At 55.4% G+C, this 23,478-nt stretch overlaps 1 protein-coding gene across 1 annotated transcript; it reads right to left on the reverse strand.

Moving 5' to 3' along the window:
- Positions 1-395: 395 nt before the first annotated feature.
- Positions 396-19,355, reverse strand: Wnt4 (Wnt family member 4). Its single transcript, XM_032888135.1, has 5 exons — positions 19,199-19,355; positions 7,789-8,024; positions 1,757-1,888; positions 1,527-1,669; positions 396-1,018 (listed from the first exon to the last, which is right to left on the reverse strand). Exons 1-5 carry the CDS (start codon positions 19,273-19,275, stop codon positions 551-553), a joined length of 1,056 nt encoding a protein of 351 aa, XP_032744026.1. The 5' UTR covers positions 19,276-19,355; the 3' UTR covers positions 396-550.
- Positions 19,356-23,478: the final 4,123 nt, after the last annotated feature.

The following is a 23,478-nucleotide window of genomic DNA, read 5'->3' on the forward strand; positions in this document are numbered from 1 at the left end:
TGAGGGCCGAGAGTCCTCAGCCTTTAACCTGATATCTGTCCATTCCCTTTTTAGGGACCTGAAGAGCCAGGGTTACTAGCGGTCCCTGTATGTATGTGGGGTGGAGAGGTGCAAGCTCCTTTCCTGCAGACGATGTAAATTCCACCAAGATGGAACCCCCATCCCTGCCATCCCGGCCTTCTGTTTCCCTGGATGGTGGGGGTCTACAACCACTCCTCAGTACCTACTTTTTAGTCTACATGTAGAAAGATGGACGCCGACAAGAGCTGAGTAGTCAGCAGTGGCCAGAGTGGACAGCCAGAGGCATAAACAGAGTCCCTTTGGTCAGTGGCAGCCACACACAAAGGCTCAGGCTTGGGGAGGCCCTGGTTGGTGCCCTTGGGGTTGCCTGCCTATTTTTTTTTTTTTGGCAATAAATAACTTGAGGACCCAAAAACCAAACCAAAACAAAAAATACAACCAGTATCTTTTGGGGTAGGTGGCGGGAGACTGTTTAAGTTATTGGCCTTCCCCGGGCCACGCAGGTGGTCCTGGGCACAGGTGGGCACGGTCACCGGCACGTGTGCATCTCCACGAGCCGCTGGCACTGCCGGCACTTGACGAAGCAGCACCAGTGGAACCTGCAGCCGCAGCGCTCAGCCAGCTCCACGTGCGCTGTGTGGAAGCCGCGGCCACAGCACAGTAGCTCGCAGCCGTCAATGGCCTTAGACGTCTTGTTGCAAGTGCGGCCCCTCGTGCCTAGCACGCCGCTGCGCATGTCCTGCTCACAGAAGTCTGGACTTGGCTCCAGGTACACCAGGTCCTCATCCGTATGTGGCTTGAACTGCGCGTTTCGCGGTACCAGTGCCCGGGAGGAGCCTACGCGCCGTGGCTCCACCTCCGTGGCGCCGTCAAACTTCTCCTTTAGTGCGTGGCCAACCTGACGGAAGGGCGGTACCGCTCGCCAGCATGTCTTTACCTCGCAGGAGCCTGACACCCCATGGCACTTGCACTCCACACGCATGTGTGTCAGGATGGCCTGGGAAGAAGCAGACACGAGAGGGTTGATCAGGGACAGTGGAGGTGGGGAGCGTCCCCTGGGATTCAACAGGTGGCCGGGAGGACTGAGGGAGAATCAAGGGGTTCACTGCTGTGTCTCTTTGTATAAACATCTACTGGATGCTATGCGGAGCTGGAAAGCTATGTTGGGGACAGAGCAGTGAGGTGCTGTCCCTGAACTTGGGGTACTTGGAGTGGCTGGAGGACACGGTGAAGCATTTGAGTGAGTGGCAGGCGACCTGAGGAACACAGTACTGTGCTGAATCTCCACAGGGACGCTGGGAGTAGACATCAGGAAGGCAGATGGGGTCACAGGTAAGCACATGATGTCTGGGTGGACAGGACTGGATCTGCTCCCCCCACTACCAACCCATGGCCTACAGAGGTGCCTGATGGGAAGACCAGCTTCCACAGTAACTGTGGGGTCATTTCAGGGACTCTGCCCGTGCAGCCCCACCCCAGGGCCGATGGGGTTGGTACCACTTTACCTTCCTGCCAGCCTCGTTGTTGTGAAGGTTCATGAGTGCCCGGCTGGAGGAGGCCCCCTTGCTTCTCTCTCGGACGTCTACAAAGGACTGTGAGAAGGCTACGCCATAGGCGATGTTGTCCGAGCATCCTGACCACTGGAAACCTGGGGTGTGGCGGGCAGAAAGAGTTCTGGGGTAAGTTTGGACCTGGGGCTAGGTCCCTGCCCTCCCCTTTGGACAGATGTGCTTACCCTGTGGGCTGACCCCGTGTACTGTCCGGTCACAGCCACACTTCTCCAGCTCTCCACTGCTGCATGCTCTTGTCACTGCAAAGGCCACACCTGCTGAAGAGATGGCGTATACAAAGGCCGCCTCCCGGGTCCCTGTGGGAGGCAGAGGGAGGAAAGGGCTAGGTCCTGGGGCACCCACCACACCTGTATTTTCCTTGCAGAAAGGGAGAGGTATATGAGGGCTGCTGAATGCTGGGCACCAAGGAGGGACAGGGTAGGTGGAGAGCCTGCCTGCCAAGCACACAGTAGGTTCTTGTTCTGATCACATCAGTAGCTGAAACTCCTTCACACGTGAGGACCAGCGCATCCTCCCAACAGCCTGGTGAGGTAAGCGCTATGGTCACCCCCAGTTTACAGAGGCTTGGCAGCCTGTCACACAGCACGTGGCTGAGCCAGCAGACAGCCTGGCTTCAGGGTCTGATCGCTCGGCTCCTGAAGAATGCTGCCTCCTCCAGAAGGCCAGGGTTAGGCATGTCAGTTTGTGACAGTCCGGGGAGTTGAGCCGGCTATAGAGCCGTGAAGGGGTGCAGCCACACTGCCACCCCAGCTCTGGCCCTTTGTTGAACTATTCCCTGGGCTCTGAGTTCCCCCTTGTGACCCTGTCCACGCTCTTGCTCGGGCTGGCCCTGCAGCTCACAATGTCTCCTTCTTCCTTGAGACTCGAAACCATAGTATTGGCAGCTCCTAGCCCTGAGCCCCTCCTGCTGACCGGGGGTAGGGAGGGTATTGCACTCAAGCCCGTCCCAGTCCCACGATCAGGTGACAGGGGCAGGAGTGTGTAGCACAGGTCTGCCCGCCTCTCTGTAGTGGTTGAATCTCCTGCCCCTGGCTGCTCAGCAGTTCTATTTTGGTGACAGCCCTCCTCCCCTGCCTGAATGGATGTTTTTACCCTCCTAGGAACCGTGCCTGGGGTGTAGCTCCTGTGGAGCCTCTTTTTGGGGGTGAGCAGGGGCAGTGTGTGAACAGAGCATCCATGCCGGCTGGGTGTGTGACCAGACAGTGGGCCTTGCTCCCATCCAAGACCCTGTGAGGGCCTCTGTGTGCTGTGGTTGGCCTTCTGTCTCTAGATGCAGGGTCGGTATCCACAAGAGTGGTGGGGGCAGCCTTTGGCCCCCGTGGTTGGCAATTACCTCTGCGACACCCAGGCCTGCGCTCCCAGCTGCCCTAGGGAGCCGTCACCACGGACAGACGAGAACAGTCACCTCCACTGTGCTGGTCTGTGGACAGAGGCAGCCCAGCCTGGGCGCTGGAGTAGGAGGCAGCTCAGCCCCCAACACGCAGGACACCCTGTTCTCGGGGCAGTTCTTAAGCAGGGAGTACCACCCAGCGTCCTTTCCACTGCCCACTCGCTGCTTGGCCATTTTGGGCCTGCACTGAGGGGCTTGGCTGGAGCAACGGAGACTCGACAGTCTGGGATGGAATCTTCTCCAAGCTAATTGAGGTTAATAGCAGGCTCATGTTGGTTGGTTTTATGCTGTGGCCGCCCAAAGAGAGACAACTTCAGTTTCTGGTATTTCTGGTATTTCTAGGCCTGAACCAGCACAAATCGTTGCCCCAAAGACCAAGGGGGAAGGGAAGTCCCAGGAGATGGGGCTGATGGGACTGGTGGGTGGCCTTAACCCTCTGCCCTAGGAAGTCCCTTTGCTTCTTGAGCTGCCTAGGCAGTCCCTGCCCAACCCTGACTCTTGTACGCCTCTGCCCCCTAGCGCCAGTGGCTCGTAGGGGGTACGAGTCCCACTATGGGGTCACCTGGGAGACCACTGTCTCTTTTGTCTGCGTTGACTGAGGTCATCATAATCGCTTTCTGAGTGACTGAATGAAGAGGCTCTCCAAGACCTTATTGGTCAAAGCCACAGCTCACAGAAAGCCTACTATGTGCAAGTGTTGTCTGAGTACCTAGCACCAAGATACAGCTTTTCACAATAGGACTAGAAGTGAATCACTGAGTGGAGAGGCAGCCTGCCCGGGGTTACCCAGCTAGCATTTGGGATGGCCAGAATTTGAACTCAGTCTTTTCTCACTGACTCTGGGTTCCAGACACTCAGCTTCAGTGGTGTGGCCCCTGTGGCTTCCAAGGTACCCAGGCTGGAGTCTTGGTCTCTGGAAGAGTCCTCGATTTCCCCCCCGGGGGCTGTTTCATGGCAGAAAGGCATTATGGTGGGTCTGAGAGTGCCACGCTGGGAGTGTCCTGGGGAGGTGACAGATACTTCACCCTGGTCATGCTGTAGCTGCAGGACGGAGGGAGGCATCTTTGTTTGCTCCTTTCTTGGGCCAGAGGAAGGCAGAACTCTCAAGGGCCCCTTCTGCAGCTTTCTTCCCCGTCTACCCCGACACCTACAACTCCCTTCAGCTGGTTTTCTTCCCAGAGTACCCCACATCTTGGCTGCACAGGTCCGAGTCCCATGTGTCCCTTAGGTCTGCCTTCAGTGCCATCTATTCTAAGGGACTAAGAGATGCCTGGAGTTGGGAGTTCGAAGTGACCCTATAGGCCCAACAGCTGTTATTCCTGAGGTCCACCGTGGGCAGGGCGTCTTTCTATATGCTGATCCCTTCGGGACGCACACAATCGTAGGCTGCTCTCTAGAAAACACAAGGCAGGCATGTCTGGGCTCTTCGGCAGCAAAGGCAAAATAGGGACGGGACAGGAGCCTGTCTGACTCAGGAGCATGTTACGGTGACATCTGTCCAGATGGCGGAAGGGAAGCCAATCCAGCAGAAAGCTGGCCCAGGGTATGGTGACCTTTGGGCACCAGGTGGGTGTCCCAATGGAGGCCAGGAAATGGTGTAACTCCACCATTGCCCTGTGCACTCTCCAGGATCTCAGCAGGTGGGCCCCGAGTTTGTCCCCACTTTCTAGGAAGGACACTGAGTTACAGAGAGGGCACAGCCCTTGCCCAAGTTCTCACAGCTGGCAGGGACAGGATCTGGGTCATCACCACCCTTGGCTCCCTCAGACTTCTCAGTTGTGAGTTGGGAATGCCATAAACTCAGAGCTGCTGTGAGGATGACCTGGGCTAGATAGCATGGGATAGGCCAATGCACGGAGCTCCTTTCTTCACTGGCTGCAGTCTAGACCCAAAGGGGGATCTCTTCTGTCCCCTTGTATGCCTGAAGTCACTGCCACAACCAGGTAGCTCGTGTGTAGACATCTGCCGAGCCTGCCTCCCGGTCGTCACTGCTGAAGATGTTAGCTAGCCCTCTGGGAACCAAGCCTGTGCTCAGAGTGACCAGTCCTTTTCCCCCTCGGCTCAGTGGAGACTGACCAGGTAAGAGTGTTCTAGGAGGAACTTTACTAGTGAAGAAAACAAAATACAGAATGGAGGAAGGTGTGTGTGGGGGATGAGCTCAGGCGTATCCCCAGATATGGCTGCTGTCTGCCTATTGTGACTGGCCTGGTCTTGAGATCCTTAAGGCCTTGACTTAGCTCTAAAGGGATGGGATGCTTTACCAGGCCATTCAGACATCACTCTAGGACAGCTTCTACTCGGCCTGGCAGAGTTCTTATGTCTTCAGGGGGGACAGGGCTAGTCCCTTCTTTGGCTTCTGCCCACAGGTCTGTCCTGGCTTCTGGCTGGCACTCACCTGTCATGTCCCCCTTTCCTTGTCCTTTCAAGTACTTGTCCTGACCCGTCACTAGATGACAACCACTGGTTGCCCTCCATGTCAGGTTTGGAGGTATCCCGGGAGACAGGTACTTGAGCTGTCACTGTTGCTTGGGGATGCAGTGGTGAAGAAAGGGGAAGGGCAGGGAATCGTCACACTTCAGTGTAGAGGTATAAAGAAGTAGTCTGAGGTATATCTGGATACATAGTTGCAAGTCAGCCATATTAAAATGGTCAGTGAACTTAAAAATGAGTATGTAAGAATCATACCCTGTAACTTTTAAAAAAAAATTTTAAAATAAAAATTTAAAAATAGGGGCTGGAGAGATGGCTCAGTGGTTAAGAGCACCGACTGCTATTCCAGAGGTCCTGAGTTCAATTCCCAGCAACCACATGGTGGCTCATGACCATCTGTAATGAGATCTGATGCCCTCTTCTGGTGTGTCTGAAGGCAACTGCAGTGTACTTATATATAATAAATAAATAAATCTTTAAAAAAAATTTTAAAAATAAATATGGTGTTACATGAAAATAGGGAAAAATATAAAATATACTCCCCTGTAAAGAATATAGAGGCCCATTAGTCATCCCAGCACTTGGGAGGCAGAAGTGAAAATATTGCCAAGTTTAGGGCTAGCCTGGGCTACATAACAAGCTCAGGGCCGGCCTGCCTGTATTATACAGTAAGAGAATATCTTCAAAGAAATGACACCACACAGGCATAAATCCCAGAGGGAAGGGCTGGGGCAGAAGGAAAAAGATCTGGGTGGGGACTGCTTAGCTGGTGGAGAAGGGGTTGGGTAGTGAGGAGGACATAGCATGTGCAAAGGGACAGGGGTGTGACCGCCCAGCATGGGAAGCCTTGTTGATGTACCTGCCAGTCCCTTGAGAGCAGTGGTTCTCAACCTGTGGACCATGATCCCTTTGGGTTAAATGACCCGTTCATAGCGGCCCGTATCAGATGTCCTGCATATCAGATATTTACATAACAATTCATGACAGTAGCAAAATTGCAATTAGGAAGTAGCAACAACATAATTTTATAGTGGGGGGAGGATCACTACAACACAAAGAACTATATTAAAGGGTTGCAGCTTTGGGAAGGTTGGGAACCACCGCTCTAGAGGACACTTGGAACACCCATTGTGTGAGAGGGACTTCCGGAGAACAATATAAGAAGGATGGCTCCGGACCTCACCAGTACAGCAGACACTCCACTGCCAGGCAGCTCATTGGGGATCTGTCTCTTTCTCAGAACAGTACAGTTTAGCAATGCCAAGTGTGCTCATGCCTGCCGGCCCCTGCCAGCTCCCAGGAGAATGGCTTCCAAATTTCAATGACAGTTGGTTTCCAACAGCATCCAAACGGTCTGCCACAAGCCTAGCAGCCAGGGATGTCCAGACCCACAGGTGCCAAGACAAAGGTTGGCCCAGGCAACCCCGTCCTGTAGCTTGAGCAAGTCAAACAGCCCTGTCAACTTGGAGTCTCAGACGTGTCAGCATCTTGCTCAAGAGGTAGAAAGGCAGCTTGGCTTTCAGCATTCCCTGGACGGCGGGAACTTTCCTGTTCCATAGAACCTCTGCTTGGCCCTGGCTCACCTGCATTTGGCTCTCGTGTTACCAGTCTCAGCCAGGGCTTCATCTCTTTGCAAAAGCCTTTCTATAGTACCCAGTATTGGCAAGGTGAGACCTCCAACTTCCTGTTCTGTTGCTCCTGTATTTATTGGGAGTTACAGTGTTGTCCCCCGCCTGGTGTAGGTTCAGATCCTGCCTCTCTCTAGTTCTGTGACCCAAGGCAAATGATGTAACTGCTCCGGCCCTCAGTTCCTCACTTGTTACACGGGAGTCTGATCTGATAAGGGCTGTTGAGTTAGCTTTGTTTCTTACAGTCCTTAAAATGGTGCCCAGCCCACGGTCAGTGCTGTGGGTGTCTGAGCTGCTTTCATTGTGTTGTGATGGACTGTCGGGTCCCTGATGAGCCCCAGAGGACAGGAGATGGCCACAAGAGGTGTGCTGTAGAGCAAGCACAAGTGGCTTTCAGGACCCAAGGCTAGCTGCAAAGGTGAACAGTGCACTCCAGGTTGAAGCCTGAGTCTGCTCATCCTTTGAGGAGCCTGGGGCTGTCTTTTCTCTGAGCCCCGGTTTCTCCCTCTGGAAAATAAGGACTACTCCAGCCTCTACTCCTGGACCAGCTTTGTGATGGCAGGCATTGTCTGGCCTCCTCTCCTCTACCTAGTACCCTTGGCCCTGTGCAGCCTCTGCTCCTGAACCATCTCAGATGTGCCTGGCCCTAGAAATATCATTTCCCAGACACCCGGGGCTGCACACAGACCCCAGACACCCAGGGCTGCACACAGATAGCCCATGACCCCAAAACACCTCCCCCCCTCACCTTGTGTCACCACCTTCCCGAAGACAGGCAGGGAGTCCAGTGTGGAACAGTTCCAGCGCCGGTTCCGGAACTGGTATTGGCACTCCTCAATGGCCAGCTGGGCGCCACGGCGCACTGAGTCCATCACCTCGAGGTTCCGTTTGCACATCTGCACCTGCCTCTGGATCAGGCCTTTGAGCTTCTCGCACGTTTCCTCTTCGGAGATGCTGCCCACCGATGACAGCTTGGCCAGGTACCTGGGGGCAGCGATTGGATGGGATGTACAGCTGCCCTGAGGCCTGCTTTTCTCCCCCCACACCCAGGGTTCAGGGTGCTGCCTCATCTGGTCTTGTGTATAAGGTTCACAGCTGGTGAGAGACAGAACTTTGGGGTTTTCTTTTGCTTTCCCGACTCCATAGCCTTTGCTAGATTCTGTGAGATTTAGAGATTGACATTTTGGGCAGAAGCATCTGGGACCTGGGTTCCCTCCAACCAAGCATGCTGGGTGAGGTGCAGGCTGGACCTCTCTGCCCCTGGAGACCATCTATGGGGTTATGGAGAGCACAGGTGCCTGGGTTTCACCTCAGATATTGTCAGTATGCTCTGAGCTTTAGCCATATCTTGAGTGGGAAGCCACTCGCCTAGAGAATAGTCTTGAACAAGTATCTGTGATGTCAGCCTGTGAAGGCGCAGACTAGGACATCCCCATCCACCTTGTGGTCTTGGCTCCTAGAGAAGAGTCCTCTCCCCAAGCCCCCGGCTGTAAAGTTGAGCCTAGCTTTCCTTATCCATACTGGAATCGTGGCTTTTATTCCAAAAGCTGTTGTGATGGTTGAGCATAGCAAGGTGTCCTAATGCACCTAGCTTGGCTGGGTGCATCTTGGGAGCTGTCCCTAGCAGCGCCAATGGACCAAAGGAGATGGATAGTCCCTGAGCCAGACAGATCAACCTACCGTGGTGTTCATTCCTGGTCTTTGAGGAACCCTTTCAGCCCCCACTACCTCTCCAATAGGTCTGGCTCTTTATAGGGATTCTGGGAACCAAATTCAGGTTCTCATGGTGGTATAGGAAGCACTTTGCAGACTGAGCCATCTCCCCAGGTCCTGGGGTATAGATCCCCAGACTAGCAGCACCCTGGTCAATCCGTGTAGGAACCCGAGTCGCTTAGAAAGGAGAAAGGTATGTTAAGGGTCAGGATAAGGGAACATCTGGAAATGACAACCCTAGTCTCCACCCTGATGGAGTGCTCTCTGCGTCCCTTGCCATTAGAAGGGGGTCTCCTGCAGAACCACATGCACAAAGTCACTCAGCCTGCAGGGGGCGCCAAGAGCTCAGCTACTGGCGGTGGGCCAGGACACTGTTGGGAGGCCACTGTGTCCTTCCTTGAAGGGTCAAGAAGCTAAACCTACCCTTGGATATTTTCCTGTCTCCTACAGGCAGGGACTCTCAGAAAAGCATAGAAACCCCACTCCCTTTAAGACTCGGGGGCTATATATGTTGCCTAATCATATTTAGACCTCTTTTCCTCCTCCCTGGAAGCTAAGCAGGTCAGGTATGGCTGGACTGGGCCCCACCCAGCCTCTGTTGAAGGGGATATTCAGGGCCTGAAGTCTCCAGCCAGAAGGAGCAGGTAGGGAGGTCTGGCCAAGCCATCAGTCCATTGTGACACGTGGCAAGTCCCCTTCTACTTGGAGCTGGCAGTATGCACCGTGAGTTAGCTGGTCAGTCTCTGCAGCCTTTCCCACCATCAGAGTTCGAATTCTCCTTCTGTTGGCAGAAGAGGGCCTGTTGGTCCCATGCCACCAAAAGAGAGAGATGGACTCGAGGAACTGAGCATTCCTCCCTCAGGTTCCGAATGTAACAGGGAGACCGGCGGGGACGATAGTGTCAGGGACACTGCCCGGCTGCCATAGCTGTGAGTCAACGGGACAGCGTCCAGGAAGATGATGAGAAACTGCTTGTCACAGCACCCGTGCCCACCTCCCAGTCCTGCCTTTACTGGACACAACAGCTGCCCCTCCCATGTATGGGAGGCCTGGGCATCTCTGTTCCTGCTCTCTGAGACCCCAGGGGTTTGCCTGGCGGGTGCCAGAGGTGGCGTAGGCTGGAGAGGGTTGGCAGCCCAGTCCTCAGTGGCCAGAGCCTATCCTCACACCACTCGCTCACCCCGAAGCCTGGCAAGTGCCTGACCTCATTTCACAGATGAACGAAGCAAACCAGGGCCTGCAGAGGTGAAACAACTTGTAAGTCCCTTAGCTATCTAGCAGCAAGCAGTTCTTGGCTCTCAACCTTCCCCCATGTCTCTCTGGCTGGGGATTTGCCCCACTGGATGGCTGGAGAGCTGAACCCCTCAGGCTGTGTCCCTTCAGTTCCCACACAGGGCATGGCACACAGAAGGTATTCGGGAATATCTGTAGCCTTGGCTAGGGGCTCTGTCCTGATGCTCTCCCACCCTGATGGCAAAAGAGCAGAGGTGAGAGAGGAAGATGGGGGTGGCTGGCCTCTGTGGTCCCTCCCAGTGTTCTACAGTGGCTCAACCTTTCCCCCAGAGACACGTGTGCCATTCACTGACCCGGGAGCTGGGTCGGGCTCAAATATCCACTGCACAGCCATTTCTGGAAGAGGCAGAGCCAGGGCCTGATGGGTGTCGGCTGCCCCTGAGCTGGCTGTCTGAGGCTAACCATCCCTGCTTTCCCAGCCTGTTACGCTCCTGTTGAGGCTCCTTCCTGCTATTGCTGAGTACAGGCTTAGCAATTTGTCACCTGCTGCCCTGGCCACCCAGGACTCCAGCCACGGCCGTGCCATTCATCAGGTTACCCCACCAGCCCAGGCTGCCCCTGCTGCAGCCACTGGCCAGCTTGTGCCCAGTTTCTCGAATGGGGCCTGTGGGTCCTGCAGGCTCCTCCCAGGAGGCCCTCCCCTCCGTGCCTTCAGCCCGCTAGGAGGCCGGAGGGCCCTGGCCCTGCCAGGGAGATCAGATCCTCTCAGCCACCTGCTGTTTTCATTAGAAACTAAAATTAGCTGGGCTTGTCCCAAGCTTTTCCAGGTTTGCTTGCTTTTTTAAACAAAATATACAAAATTGGAGAGGCTAATCCACACCTCTGTGGCTCCTCCCCGATGCTCCCTGGACTCTAGAGGAGAGGGGCTGGGAAAGACAGGCCGTGGTGGGGAGCCAAGCAGGTCAGTGGCACTGGTCCTGGCCCTACAGTGTCCAGGTGGGGGCTGGGACACCAGCCCAGGCCTCTCTGCCCCCTCCCTTTGGCCTCCCTGCCTGCCCTGGCCACATTTAGAGACTCCTCAGGAGTAGTTGTGCCTTCCATACCAGAGAGGAAGGAGGCCAAGTTGGCAGAAGGGGGTACCCGAAGCCAGGCCAGCCCTCAGCTAGTGGATAGAAGCAAGGGGCCACAGACTCTATCTAGAGCAGTGTTCTTAGGAAGCAGGAAGGATGTACAACTCCCCAGGACCCTTGCTACACAACCAACCATCTAAACTGTACACTATTTCTTTAACCAGTTTGAGTGGTTGCTGTACTGAGCACCAGAGTGCCCTGACCTTTGCTTTCCTCTGGGCAGGTAGGCAAACAACCTGGGTCAGTCTTCTATCTCTGTGTCACTCAAAGCAAGTTAATGAACCATTTTGGAACTTTGACCTCAGTGTGCTCATCTGAAAAATGGGAAGACTAGTTTTTCATACTATAGGAGGCAGACCCTCTTCATGGCCCTCTTTCCCTTCCTTGCCCCGCAGCCTCTGTTGCCCCCAGCTGGACCTTGTGGGATTCTGTGCCTGTCTGTCTATTTGGACCTTCTCTGCCCTCACAGAGCCAGGCCCTGGCCTCATTTCAGCTCCGTGCCCTTCCAGGGGACTGGTGGATCATTTTGGTCTGATTTAAACTGTCGATTCCGGAGAGACTCTCCAGATGCACTTTTAGAACTGGAGAAGTGGTCGCCAGTGCTTCCGGCTCACCTGTTTGACATTTCCAGGATAGGGGGCGATGGACTGGCTCCTCAAAGAGGTCAGGAGCTGGGGACTTGGGTCCAGTTTAAGCTCAAGTGCACCAAGGGGACTTGGAGACTGGGAAAGGAGATGACCTGAAGCACGGCCCCTCCCACACCTGTCACCTGCATCACCACATGCCAAGTGTTGCATAGCCAAGTCACCACAGAGCAGGGAGTCCCCTCCCCTTATCTCTCCTCTCTAGGAAGATGGCATACAGCTCCAAGGCTGGTTACTGGGGGTGAGGACTTGAAAATGGGGCATTCTGGCTCCAAAGATGGCCCCGGGGCTTGGAGGGCAGGGCCCCTCAGTGTCACAGACATGAGTAAGGTGGCTGGATTCTCCCAGATGGGTTCTTCCAGAGACTTGTGTCTACAGCAGGGTATTTGACTGCTATTGGGAGTGAAGGATGTTGAGGTAATGAATGTCCCCATGGCTCTGGTGTGTAGGGTTGTCTGTGTCTGTGGTCTCTGGAGCCATTGGAGTCACTGGAAAGAGGTACCACCAATGGAGGGCAGCCAGGGTGCGGGGGAAGGGCTGGCATGGAGACATTCTGTTCTGAGGGTGGGGTGGGCTGGCTCTGTTGTGCCTCCTTCCCAGTTTGATAGGATCTGAGTACCGAGGCCAACTACCCTAGGCTCCATGTTTGTTTTGTTAGTTGGAGAGAGATGCTGTTCTCTTCTGGGGCTCATTTTTTCTGTTTCCGGATTCCTGACTCCTCCTACCTCTGACCCCCAGAAGACTCTTTTGACTATCCATCCATCCGTCCATCAATCCATCCATCCATCCGTCCATCCATCCATATATCTGTCTTACTCTCTAGGGGACTGAAGCGGGGGCCTCATACATGCTAGGCAAGCATTCTACCACTAATCTCTATCTCCCCTCCCCTTTAAAGGCAGTGCCATATAGCCCAGGCTGGCCTTGAACTTACTATGTAGCTGAGGCTAGCCTTGAACTCTCGAGGTCCCTCCTTCTAATTGAGTGGGTCCATTTCTTCTCTTGATTTCCATTTTCTATCTTCCAAAGAGGAGCAAGTAGCTACCTCAGGGCCAAGAAGACAAGACTTGAACCTGGATGGCCCCACACTGTGCAAGGATGTACAATTTTGTCTCCTCTTTCTGCGTCAGGTATCTTGCTGGAGTGAGTGGGTGCCAGCTTTAAGGTGCCTCCTGACATCACCGTGCCTCTAATTAGGCAGCAGAGACCCTCCCTGTTCTCCTCTCTAGATCCTGTGCCCCCACTTTTCTGTTCATCAGCCACGGGGAGAGGCTTGAGAAGACGAGACTTGGGCTGGACATAGCTTTGCTTTGAATATGCTGTGGGGCTTGAAGTCCAGCACAGACAGCACTGATGCCGGTAGGTGCCAGACCTGTGGTTCAGGGGCAAGCCCACCCCTCCCTTGTATGGTAGCTCAGGGTCCCTAAGACCTTCCTCATGGGTGATATCTATGATTCATCCTTAAAGCTGGGAATGCCAGGGCAGCTAAGCACCGTGACTCAGGAGGGAGTGTTCTGCTATCTCCAGTTTGGGGAGAGAAACTCTTGGGATTCTCATTCTGGGATTGTAGGCTGCTGCCGGGAATAGAGTCCCTGTAGGTCAGAGACTCCTCTCTGTGGTATCAACAATCCCCTGCAGAGAGCAGGCCCCTCCAAGGTTGCTGTGAGCCACGGGGGTGGGAGGAACCTCCCTAGGACAAGGGCAAGATAGTTCCTCCTTTCTTTCCTCCTCACTCCCCTGCTCTCTGTGAAGACCCAAGTCCCTTCCAGGAGCTGTAGGGGTTCTGTCTTGGGGGAGGGGGGAACCTCTAAAACATGGCTTGGTTTCCAGTTTGCCAGAAAATGGGGGAGGCAGAGCGGGGCTGCAGGAGAAAGGGGACTGGCGGGGTCACAGCAGGGAGTGAGCTTCCCCTCCGGCTGGGCCGGCTGTATCACTGAAGATGCAGCTTGGGACTCGAGAGATAAAACCTGGCAACTCTTGTGGAAATCTGGGAAGCAACTGTAGGTCGCAGCTCAGCTCCACCTCCCAGCTGCTTGCAGAGCAAACCAGGAGCCCCTCTTGCAGGCTAGCTGGGAGCAGAGGGTGACTGGGGGGGGGGCAAAGGCAGGCGCTGTCACCTTTGCCAGCAACACCTCCCCCCACCCATCAATCTGCGCCTGGTTGGTTCAGCTTGAGTCGTGCCTCTCCCAGGAAGGAAGGAGAGCCAGAGGCTTGGTGCAGAGGCTCAGCTTCCCGAGTGAGCGCACCCACAGGGCCCTGGTGTTGGGCGAGTTTCAACAGGTTTGGGGAGCACTGTCTTGTCAGATACTTGCTGAGTTGCTCAATGGCTAATCCAGGGTGGAGGGGAGAAAGTCAAACCATAGCAGACAGCTGGGTCCCGGCTGCCGCCTGAGCAAACCCCTCAGGCAGAGCCTGGTCCTGCCCCCCCATCTTCCCCATGAGGAGGGGTGGGAAAGATTCAGGCTGGCTGGGAGGCTCTGCTCTAGCTAGTGAGGGAGGACCGAGCTTGCAGATCTGTCCTGCTGCAGTTATCACGAGAGCTTGAGGAACGTGGAGACCGACCTTCCTACTTCAGGCCTCCAACCCTCAGTGACTGAGCCCCTTCCACTGATCCATTGGTGACCGAGTACCCATAACTGGGGCAGGTATGTGCCAGGCACTGGAGGGACACTCAGAGGTGTGTAGCACAGACTTAATCCTGCCCCCCCCCCCAGCATCAGAGACCACAGAACCACGTCATATGTAGTAGAAGGTGGTTACAGTTACATAGATCAGACCTTGAGACTTGGAACCATCAGGCCCCGCTTCCTCCAGGCCTCTGCTCTTGGAGGGGAGGGAAGAAGTTAGGATAGTATGTGTGTGCCTGGGGGACTTGTGACATTTGGTGAGGTCCTAGGACATCAGCTGACAAGGGATGAAGGGTATGCTCTTGGTTTCTAGTGGATAAAGGCTTCATATCCCGTTAAATACTCTCGGGTGCTATCGAAACACGTCCACAGTACCAAGGTGGCGAGAGGTCCCAGCATAAACTGTAAAGTGCTTCGTGTGTGTTAAGTTAGCGACCGACCGACCGTCACTGACTACCCAGAGTCATGGGAGAGGCTCCAAGCACAGGCTTCTACTATTTAAAGAGGAAGGGGACCAATGAAACGTTCCTGGGGTGACAGGCCACATTTTCACCTATGGGGCTGGCTCTACCCATGCCTGGACTGGAGAGCCACGCCTCACTCTGCCCATAGCCTGTGGGGGTGGGGATCTTACGTCCCCTCTGGGCAAATAGGCCTGTGAAAGCTTGGCTCAAGGAAGTACCTGTGGGGACTTGGCCCAGTAAGGTACTTGACACCTCTCTTTATTCCCCCAGTGACACTGAAGTGTGTTTCCAGTGACAACCCTTTGGCCAGCAGAATGCCTGCAAGCCAAGCATGGATCTGCTGGTTCTGGTAGGCTACTGAAGAACAAGTGGGGGATAGCCTGAGCTCCTCTCTATGTAAACTATAAGATTTGGACAGACTATTTGGGACAATAATGGGGTACCCCAAGTACCCATTCTTTCCCTCCTCCCTATAGACTGCTCTGCAGCTCAGTGGCCGCGAAGCCCAGCCTCTGGCGGCTGCCAGGGCTCCCACCTCCACCATGCCTGGCCTCGTGCCTTGCCTGTTGCCTTCAAGGCTTACTGCTCTAGAACAGCACTGTGAACCATCTGTGTCCATAGGCACCGCTTTACAGGTGAGAGTCGGAGGCTAGCCCAAGGCCCGTCAGCTGGGCGGTGGCACAGCTGGGGAGAACCCTGGGCTGTCTGCCCTTTGAGCCCAGCAGGAGTTCCTTGTTTTACTTGGGAGGGTCTGTTAAAATCCTTGCTCAGGGCATTATCGCCCTCTGCTCGGGAAACCTCAGCTTTCTCATTTTCAGTTCGTCCTCCCATCTTTCATGTGGGGTTCAGAACAAGCTACTGAGGCTAATACCCCAGAGGGAGGACATAGCCCGCTCAAGGGCACACAGCATGTAGTGTAGAAGTGCGACCTGAGCCCAAGTGTCCCTGACCCCCTGATGTTGACTTGGTGCTGGGGCATGACTCAGACACAGCTAAGTGGCGGGGCAGTTCCGTGAGTCTAAGCACAGGCCTTCTGCCATGGATGGTGTGTCCCCCACTCCTCCTCCGGTGGTGGGAGCTGCACAAGCTGCCACCTTTGTCTGTGTGCCAGACACCAGCCCACTCCACAGCATGCAGCTTCTCTGGGCTTGCCCAGCCTCAGGCTGCAAAGCTCTCCTAGCTCCTGGCTCTGTCTTGCCCAGTGCTTGCAGGCAGAAGCACATCTGGCTTCTCCACCAGGCTGGTGCCGTGAGACGGACAGCTCAGATTCTGTAACCAGCTATCAACCCACCCCGGGTAGTCTACCTCTAGGTCTACCCAGGCCTTGCCCCTCAGCATATACTACCAGCTTTCCTTTTGGGACCAGGCCTGTGGCTTGGCTTATTCTGTCTGTCTGTCTGTCTGTCTGTCTGTCTGTCTGTCTGTCTGTCTGTCTGTCTATCTATCTATCCATCCATCCATCCACCTGTCTGTCTATCTATTCATTTATTTATGTTTTTTGAGACAGGGTATCTTTGTGTAGCCCTATCTGTCCTGGGACTCTCTCTGTAGACCAGGCTGTCCTTACACCCACAGAGATCTGCCTGCCTCTACCTTCCGAGTGCTGGGATTAAAGGCGTGTGCCACCACCGCCTGGCCTTTTTGTATTTATTTATTTGGGTGTACATGTGCATGCACGTGTGTAGGGGTCAGAGGACAACTTTCAGGAGTTGATTCTTTCCTTCTACCATGTGGGCCCTAGGGAAGGAACTCAGGTTGGCAGGCTTGGCAGCAAGTGTCTTTACCGGTGGAGCCATCTCAAATGGCCCTTGGCTCACCCTTGAAAAGACACGGTGCCACCAGCATGCCTGAACAGACAGCTGCCAACCCAAAGCTGTTGCTTCAGGAGGCTGATAGCCCTGCCATTTACTAGCTAAGTAGCTCTGGGTTAGCTCTGTGGACCTCAGTCTTCGCATCTATAAAATGGGTTCCAGTGTAGTAAGGATTCAGACAGTGCAGTGGGGGATGGACGTTATTAAGTCGTTGTTCTCCAGCCTCTAGGCTAAGGAGCTCCACTCTGCCAAGGAGCAGGCCCCACGGTCTTACCCATTCCAGCTGTGGCTTCTCCTGTGTTCTTGTACTCAGACCCAAGTTGCTGGGGGCCTGGGCTGTGGCACCTGTTTGCCTAGGGGCTGTTTCTAGCTAAGGATGGACGTGTTAAAAAGTACAAGGTAGTCATCCCAGTTTGGGGGTGTGTGCGTGCCTGGGGTCTCTTCCCCTTCAGAACCTCTCTAGTTCAGTAGGGTCCCAGGAAGCCCCTTCCTCCTGTCTCTTGGAGCTGGCCCGGGGCCCTGGTGGAACAGGAGTGAACGGGGTTGTCTAGAGCCAGGCTGCACAGCAGCAGGAGCCATCCCAGTTGCAGAGAACAGGTTTGCCAACCTCCCCAAGCCCAGGCCTCCCCTCCTCACCCACCCCACTCGGTGCAGGCGCAAGGCTCAAGAACTGAGCCCTGGAATTCCCCATGCTTTGCAAGACCTGAAGCTGGGACTGCCTCCTGAGCTGGGGGACTGGGGCGGGCGCGGTGGACATGGCTGGAGGCGGGTGGCAATTCTACCTGGGTGTACTGGGTCAACTTCAGGACAGCCTCAGGCAAGACGTAGATTATTCTTGTCTGGAAACTAAAGCATCTGGGTTCAGTCCACGGTGTGGTGAGTAGCTCCCTTCCCTGGGCCATAGTTTCCTCATCTATAAAGGGAGCTAAAGAGCCAGGAGCTTCGAAGAGCCTTTCTGTGGCAGCTGTTTCTGCGTTTGCTGCAGGCCTAGCTCACACACTTGAGTTCTCAGTGTTACTTCAGGGTTTTTTTTTTTTTTTGTTGTTGTTTTTTTTTTTTTTTTTTTTTTTTTTTTGTATTGCTTGGTGCTGGGCTGCACTTCTAGTTTCCCCTGGTGCTCAGACCTGTTCGTCCGTCTCTAAACCCATCTGTTTAAGAGGCAGCTCCAGAGAACCCCAGACTCCTTCAAGTCCAAAGCAGTTCCCTTCTTCAGGTCTGCTGCAACCCAGGCCTCACTGGGGGAGGGGGCATTCTGCAAGAAGTGGAAGGGGGTGCGGTGGCCGTGCCCTGGTTTCCGTCCACTCTGCCACAACCCCTGAAGTGTTAATCAAATTAAGACTGCAGGAAGAACAAAAGCACTGCAGACACTTTGGGCCTCAGAGGAATCACTAGCTCTCCGGAACAGCTGGGAGAATTCCACATCACCTCAGTCTCCCAAGCTCTGGGTGGCTCTGACCCCAACGAACACACTCCTTTCCAGTCCCCAGGGCCCTGGCTGGCCACAATGACCTCATAGCAACAGCCATTGGGCACTCAGGGCAATTTCATGGGAGATATTTGTTCTTTGGTCTTGATGCAGAGAGAATTTTTCCTTTCCCACTGTCTCCATGGAAACCCCAGCTACACTGTTGGCTATCCCCCCCCCTTCCCACCTCATGCTTTTCAGATCAATACCGGAGCTTGGCTCCCCACTGGCTGCCCACAGTGGAAGGCAGCAGAGCTCCCGACAGAAGTTGGGGCCAGGGTTAAGCCTGGGCCATAGGGAAGTGTCACTGAAGAGGGATGAAGGAGTCTCTAAGGTCTAGTTCCTGGTTCTCTTAGTCACTAGCCCATCTCCTTAGCTCGCCTTCTCAGGGATCCTACCGAGCGCAGACCCAGTAATGGAGAAACACACAGGTCACCAGTGGTTACCAACTCCCTTCTTAGGCAAGACCTTTGGTTGTGGATGGAGGCTGTCGCCTTCTTTAATAAAGGTTGGGAGAAGTTTCTTCCTGCCTCAGGGAACAGCGAGGAGCAGCCAGAGCCAGCCTGCGGGCTCTCAGAGGCTCGGCGCCCGGGTCCTCGACTTCTACATTTGGCTCCCGCCCCCCAGGCAGAAACAGGTCCCTGCACGCCTCCAGCTCAGCCCGCAGCGCGGCACGGCGCAGCGCGAGGAACTCGCGCCCAGACTCCTCGCTATTAACCTGCTATTATGCTCGGGACGCTTCCCCTCGGAGACCTGTCAGCCCGCCGGTTTGCGCCTCGCACCGCTCCTGGGCCACCGCCCCGCGATCGCACCCCCTCGCGCCCTCGAGCACCCAGGGCAGCCTCCGGGTGCAGACGCGCTGCCAGCCCTGCTGCCCCGGGCAGGGAAGCCGGACTCGGGCAGCAGGGGTCCGGGGACCTCCAGAGGGAAGTCGGGACAGTGGTGGTGGCCGGCAGGAGGAACCGGCAGAAGCGCGATCCTCGGGTCCCGCGGCTGAGACACCTGCCGGGAGCCCCCTGCGCCTGTTGCCCCGGGACCCGCCCCGCCCGCCGGGTCCCCAACCGGACTTACAGCCAGTTGCTCGCGGCGGCCGAGAACACGGCGAAGACGAGGAGTCGCAGCGACCGCAGGCACGAACGGGGGCTCATGGTGCCGTGGGCGCCCGCCCCGGGCAGCGGCCGCAAGGCTCCCGTCGGGGCGGCAGGTGGGCGCCGCGCGGACGGGCTGGGGCGCCGGGCCGGGGCGCGCGGCGAGGCTCAGCCTCGAGCAGCTGGCCGCGCCGCCCGCTGCTGCGCCCGCTGCCCGGCGGACCCGACTGTCAGCGCCGCCCCAGAGCCGGGATGCGGCGGTGGCGGCGGAGGCGGGCGGGCGGCCGGCAGGGCGGGCCGGGGGCGGGCCGAGGATGGGGTTACCTGGGCGGGTCCAGCGGCGCGGGACACCCCCCCCACGGGGGCGGTCCTGAGCCCGCGGGACTGGGCTTCTCCTGGGGGGCCTCCCCGGCCAGGCGCCCGGACGCGCTCGGAGCCCCAGCCCGCTGCAGGCACGCTTGGCCGCACGCCGCCCAGTTGGGCCGAGCTAGAGGCGAGGCGACCCAGCTGCTGGGTCCCCGCCCGGGGCCTTAGGGACGGGCGGGCACAGCTCCCCCAGCCCGCCGCTGCGGGCACTGCAGCGCCGCCCTGGCCGCGCCCCGCGGCCCCCCGCCGGCGCCTGGGAGCCGGAATCCCCGGCCGACCCCGGCGGAGCCACCGGAGCGAGAGCGGCTGCCACTCGCGCGAACCTAGTCACTAGCGCTCCGGGCGCACCAGGCTGCGGTGGTGCCGCCAGGCTGTCCCCGCCGGACCCCTCCCCGCCCTCAGGCCCCCCGCGTTCTGCGGTCCGGCCCCTCCCTAGCACTCACCTCCCTCCAGCTTTCCCGGAGCTGGACAGGGGCCTCTCTACTTCGGGCAGCTTGGGACAGTGGCCTGAGACTCCGGGAATCCGAAACCTCGCTTCTGGATCGCCCTGGGTTCTGGCGCGCTCCAGGCAGCAAGGTCTTGAGTGAACCCCTCGCCTTTCTGTATAGACCTTCTGCTTAGGAACTGGAAGGCTTCCTTTTAGCACAGGAACCAATCTTTGCTTTCTGCTTGGGTTTCTGTGCGCTTCTTTTACTTCTCCCACGCCAGGCAGATTCAGCCCTTAGCTTGGTGTCTGGCACAGAGCGGGTGGGTGCCACGTTTGTGGAGTGAATGGATGGAGTGGAGTTATTTCTTAAAAACCTATGCCAGGCTGATGCCGAGGCTCAGTTCCGTATTAGTAGTTACTTTGCCGCGGCTGGGCCACACCCTCTCCAGGTCACTGATAGAGTCCAGACTCCCCTGGCCCTGCCTGAGGCTACATCCCACTGAGCTAGAGGAACTCCTGGTCTAAACGGGGAACCAAAAGTCCAGAGACCCTCTCACTAAAAGCAAGGGGGAGAGAAAATGGCCCGGCCCCTGCCCTTGCAGAACCAACTGTTTTCTCCTGTGTGAGTTTGGCTGCCCACCCCCACACCATGGCCACGTTTGACTCCAGTTTTCTGGGTTAACCCAGGAGAGGCTTGATAAGCATTTGGCACCGAGACTGGGCAGAAGGTAGTAGGGATCCGTAGAGCCCCGGCAAAAGTGCAGATGCGAGTTCATGTACCACATGTCTAAATATTTGCAGGTGATAAATCAAGCTAACAAAACGAGGGATAAAATATGTTCTAGCCTGCTCTCAAAAAAAAAAACAAAAAACCCACGCTTTCGTAATAACACGCAGAGCTGCTCTGAGTGTGGGCTTCTCACACTTTATGGGTCCTGCATGGTGCAGCCGTGAAGTGTACAAAGGGGACCCTGGTGCCAGGTCTCGAGTCTCACCTTTTCCCACTTCTGCCTTCCCTCCCCTTCACGGATTCTCATGCACACATGCAAACATTTCACCTTGTATAGACGAACTTGGTCTCCCCTTCTCTCTCCACCCCAGCCCTCCACCCGCCTGAAAGCTGACCCCAGGCCTTTCCTCAGTCTTAGGGCAAGACACGCCAGTGTGCAGCAGGTCCAGTCAGCTCGGGTTGGATCTGCAAGAGAGACTCACCTATCCTAGAAGTGAGCAAGAGTCACTCGTGCAAGGAAGTCTAGGGGCCTGGATCTCCAGAGCGAGACCCGGGGAGGGGATAGAGGCTCCAGATGACCACACCCCCTTGGCCTCGTGACCTTCTCCCATCTCTGTTCTAAGAGTCAGTGATCACGAGAAAGGCCAGACTGTGGGATGTTCAGGGCAGGGCCACTTTTAGGTTTAAGGGTGGTTCAGAATTACTAAGCTATTTTGAACCACCATGGAGACCCAGTATAGTGAAATTAATAAATAATTAAACAACAGTAGGCTCTTAGTTTAGGGTGCTTATTACAGCCGGCCCTTTATGCTATTCATATAAGCTTTTCTCGCTGGCGTTCTCCAACCAATCTTGAAAAATACCTATGTATATTTATTTCGGTTTTATTTTAAAACTCGGTACCTCTATGTGGATATGTACAAATAAGGCAGGTAACCCAAGGGACAAGAGGCATCCAGTCTCCCTGGGACTGAGATTATAGGCAGCTGCAATCTGCCTACTGTTGGTGCTGGGACTTGAACTTAGGTTCTGTGCTAGAGCACTGTACAATCTTAACGGCCGGAGCCATCTCTCTTATCCATTATTTATGTGTGTATGTGTGTGGGTGTGTGTGCCACGGTGCACTCCTGTAGGCCAGAGGACAGCTTGTAACAGTCAGTTCTCTCCTTCTACCGTTAGGTTCCGGGATCAAACTCAGGGCATCGGGCTTAGCAGCGAGAGCCTTTACCAATGAGCCATTTGTGGGCCTGCACATCATGACATTTAAAATTGGAGATAGGAGACCCCAACCAGAAGGTTTGCTGGGAGATCAGGCATAAACCAGGATGGAACCAGGCAGCCTTGTATTGTTCTGAAGCCCTGAGTCCTTGGTGCCCTGCACTGTTCTGAGGCCTCTGACGATGTATTCTATTGAAGCCTTGCAATACAGATTCCGAAGTGACTACAGTTAATTGCCCCACTTTACAGAGGGGGAAGCAACACAGAGTGGTGGCCCTGGCAGTCAGGGATTTGGGCTTGAGCCTACTGGGGACTTCCAGTGACATTCCCTGACCCTCTCCTCCTCTTCCTGAGTGTTGGGCTAGGTACCCCACCCGGAGCTGTGGGGGTGAGTGAGGCCCGTGTGCTGGAAAGAACTTCCCCAAGAGAGAAGGGTGAAGGGGCCAAAGGCAGGGAGGCTCGCCCTGATCTGTGATAAGGGAGGGGAGGGCCTCCTCTGAGTCAGTGGGAAGCTGACTGAGAAAATCTCTTTGAGGAAGTGTGCTCTCCTAACTTTCAAGACCCGTTCAACCGTGAAGATACAAACATAAACTGGTTAAAAAGTTCAATGGCCACTTGCTCTTCAATATCAGGGCACCCATTGTCCCAAGGGCTTGGCCTCCACGAGGTTTTTGTTTGTTTAGTGGTCCTGGGGACGGAGCTCAGGGCCTCACACATTCTGGACAAGTGCTCTACCACTGAGCTACCTCCCGCCGCCAGGCCTCAATAGCTCTTTATGTACACATGTATGCACATGTGTGTGTGTGTGCACATGTGTGTGTGCGCACATGTGGAGAGCAGAGGAAGACTTAGAGTATGCTCCCTCAGGAATGTTATCTACTTTATTTTTTGAGACAAGGGCATTTATTGTCCGGAAGTTTGTCAGTTAGACTAGATTGCCAGGCTAATGAGCCCCCAGGATCCCTCAGACTCTGCCTTCCCAGTGCTGGGATTTCAATTGTGCACCATATGCTTGGTTTTTTTTAAAACAAAACAAGACAGAACAGAACAGAGTTCTGGGCATGGAACTCAGGTCCTCATGGTGGCAAAGCAAGAACGTCACTGACCGAGACTGGCCCTGCTCTCACAATCAGAGCCAACCACTGCCAAGGCTTATGTTTTTGTTCGCTTGCTGGACCTGTAGATTGAACCCAGGACCCTACACACACCTGGAAAGTACTCTACCCCTGAGCTGCAGCCCCACCCCCTCTGACTTTAATTCAGGGTCCGCCCAGGAGATGGTTGTTGTTATATGTACAGGGGATGAAGCCTTGGTCCAGGTCTCTTTCAGACAGACCAGCAGCCCAGGAACTACGATGACCATCTCTGTTTGGATATGAAAAGCTTGGTTTGTCACATCCCATGACCAGCAAGTGCGACAGGCAGAGTTCAGAACAGCTTTGCCACCCTGGTCCATAGTGAGGCTTAGTCTGTCTCAGTCTAGAAAGGAAAGGCTGGTGTGTGTGTGTGGGATGGTGGAGGC

This window comes from Rattus rattus, chromosome 1 (genome assembly GCF_011064425.1).
Source record: "Rattus rattus isolate New Zealand chromosome 1, Rrattus_CSIRO_v1, whole genome shotgun sequence".
In the NCBI taxonomy this organism is placed as follows: Eukaryota; Metazoa; Chordata; class Mammalia; order Rodentia; family Muridae; genus Rattus; species Rattus rattus.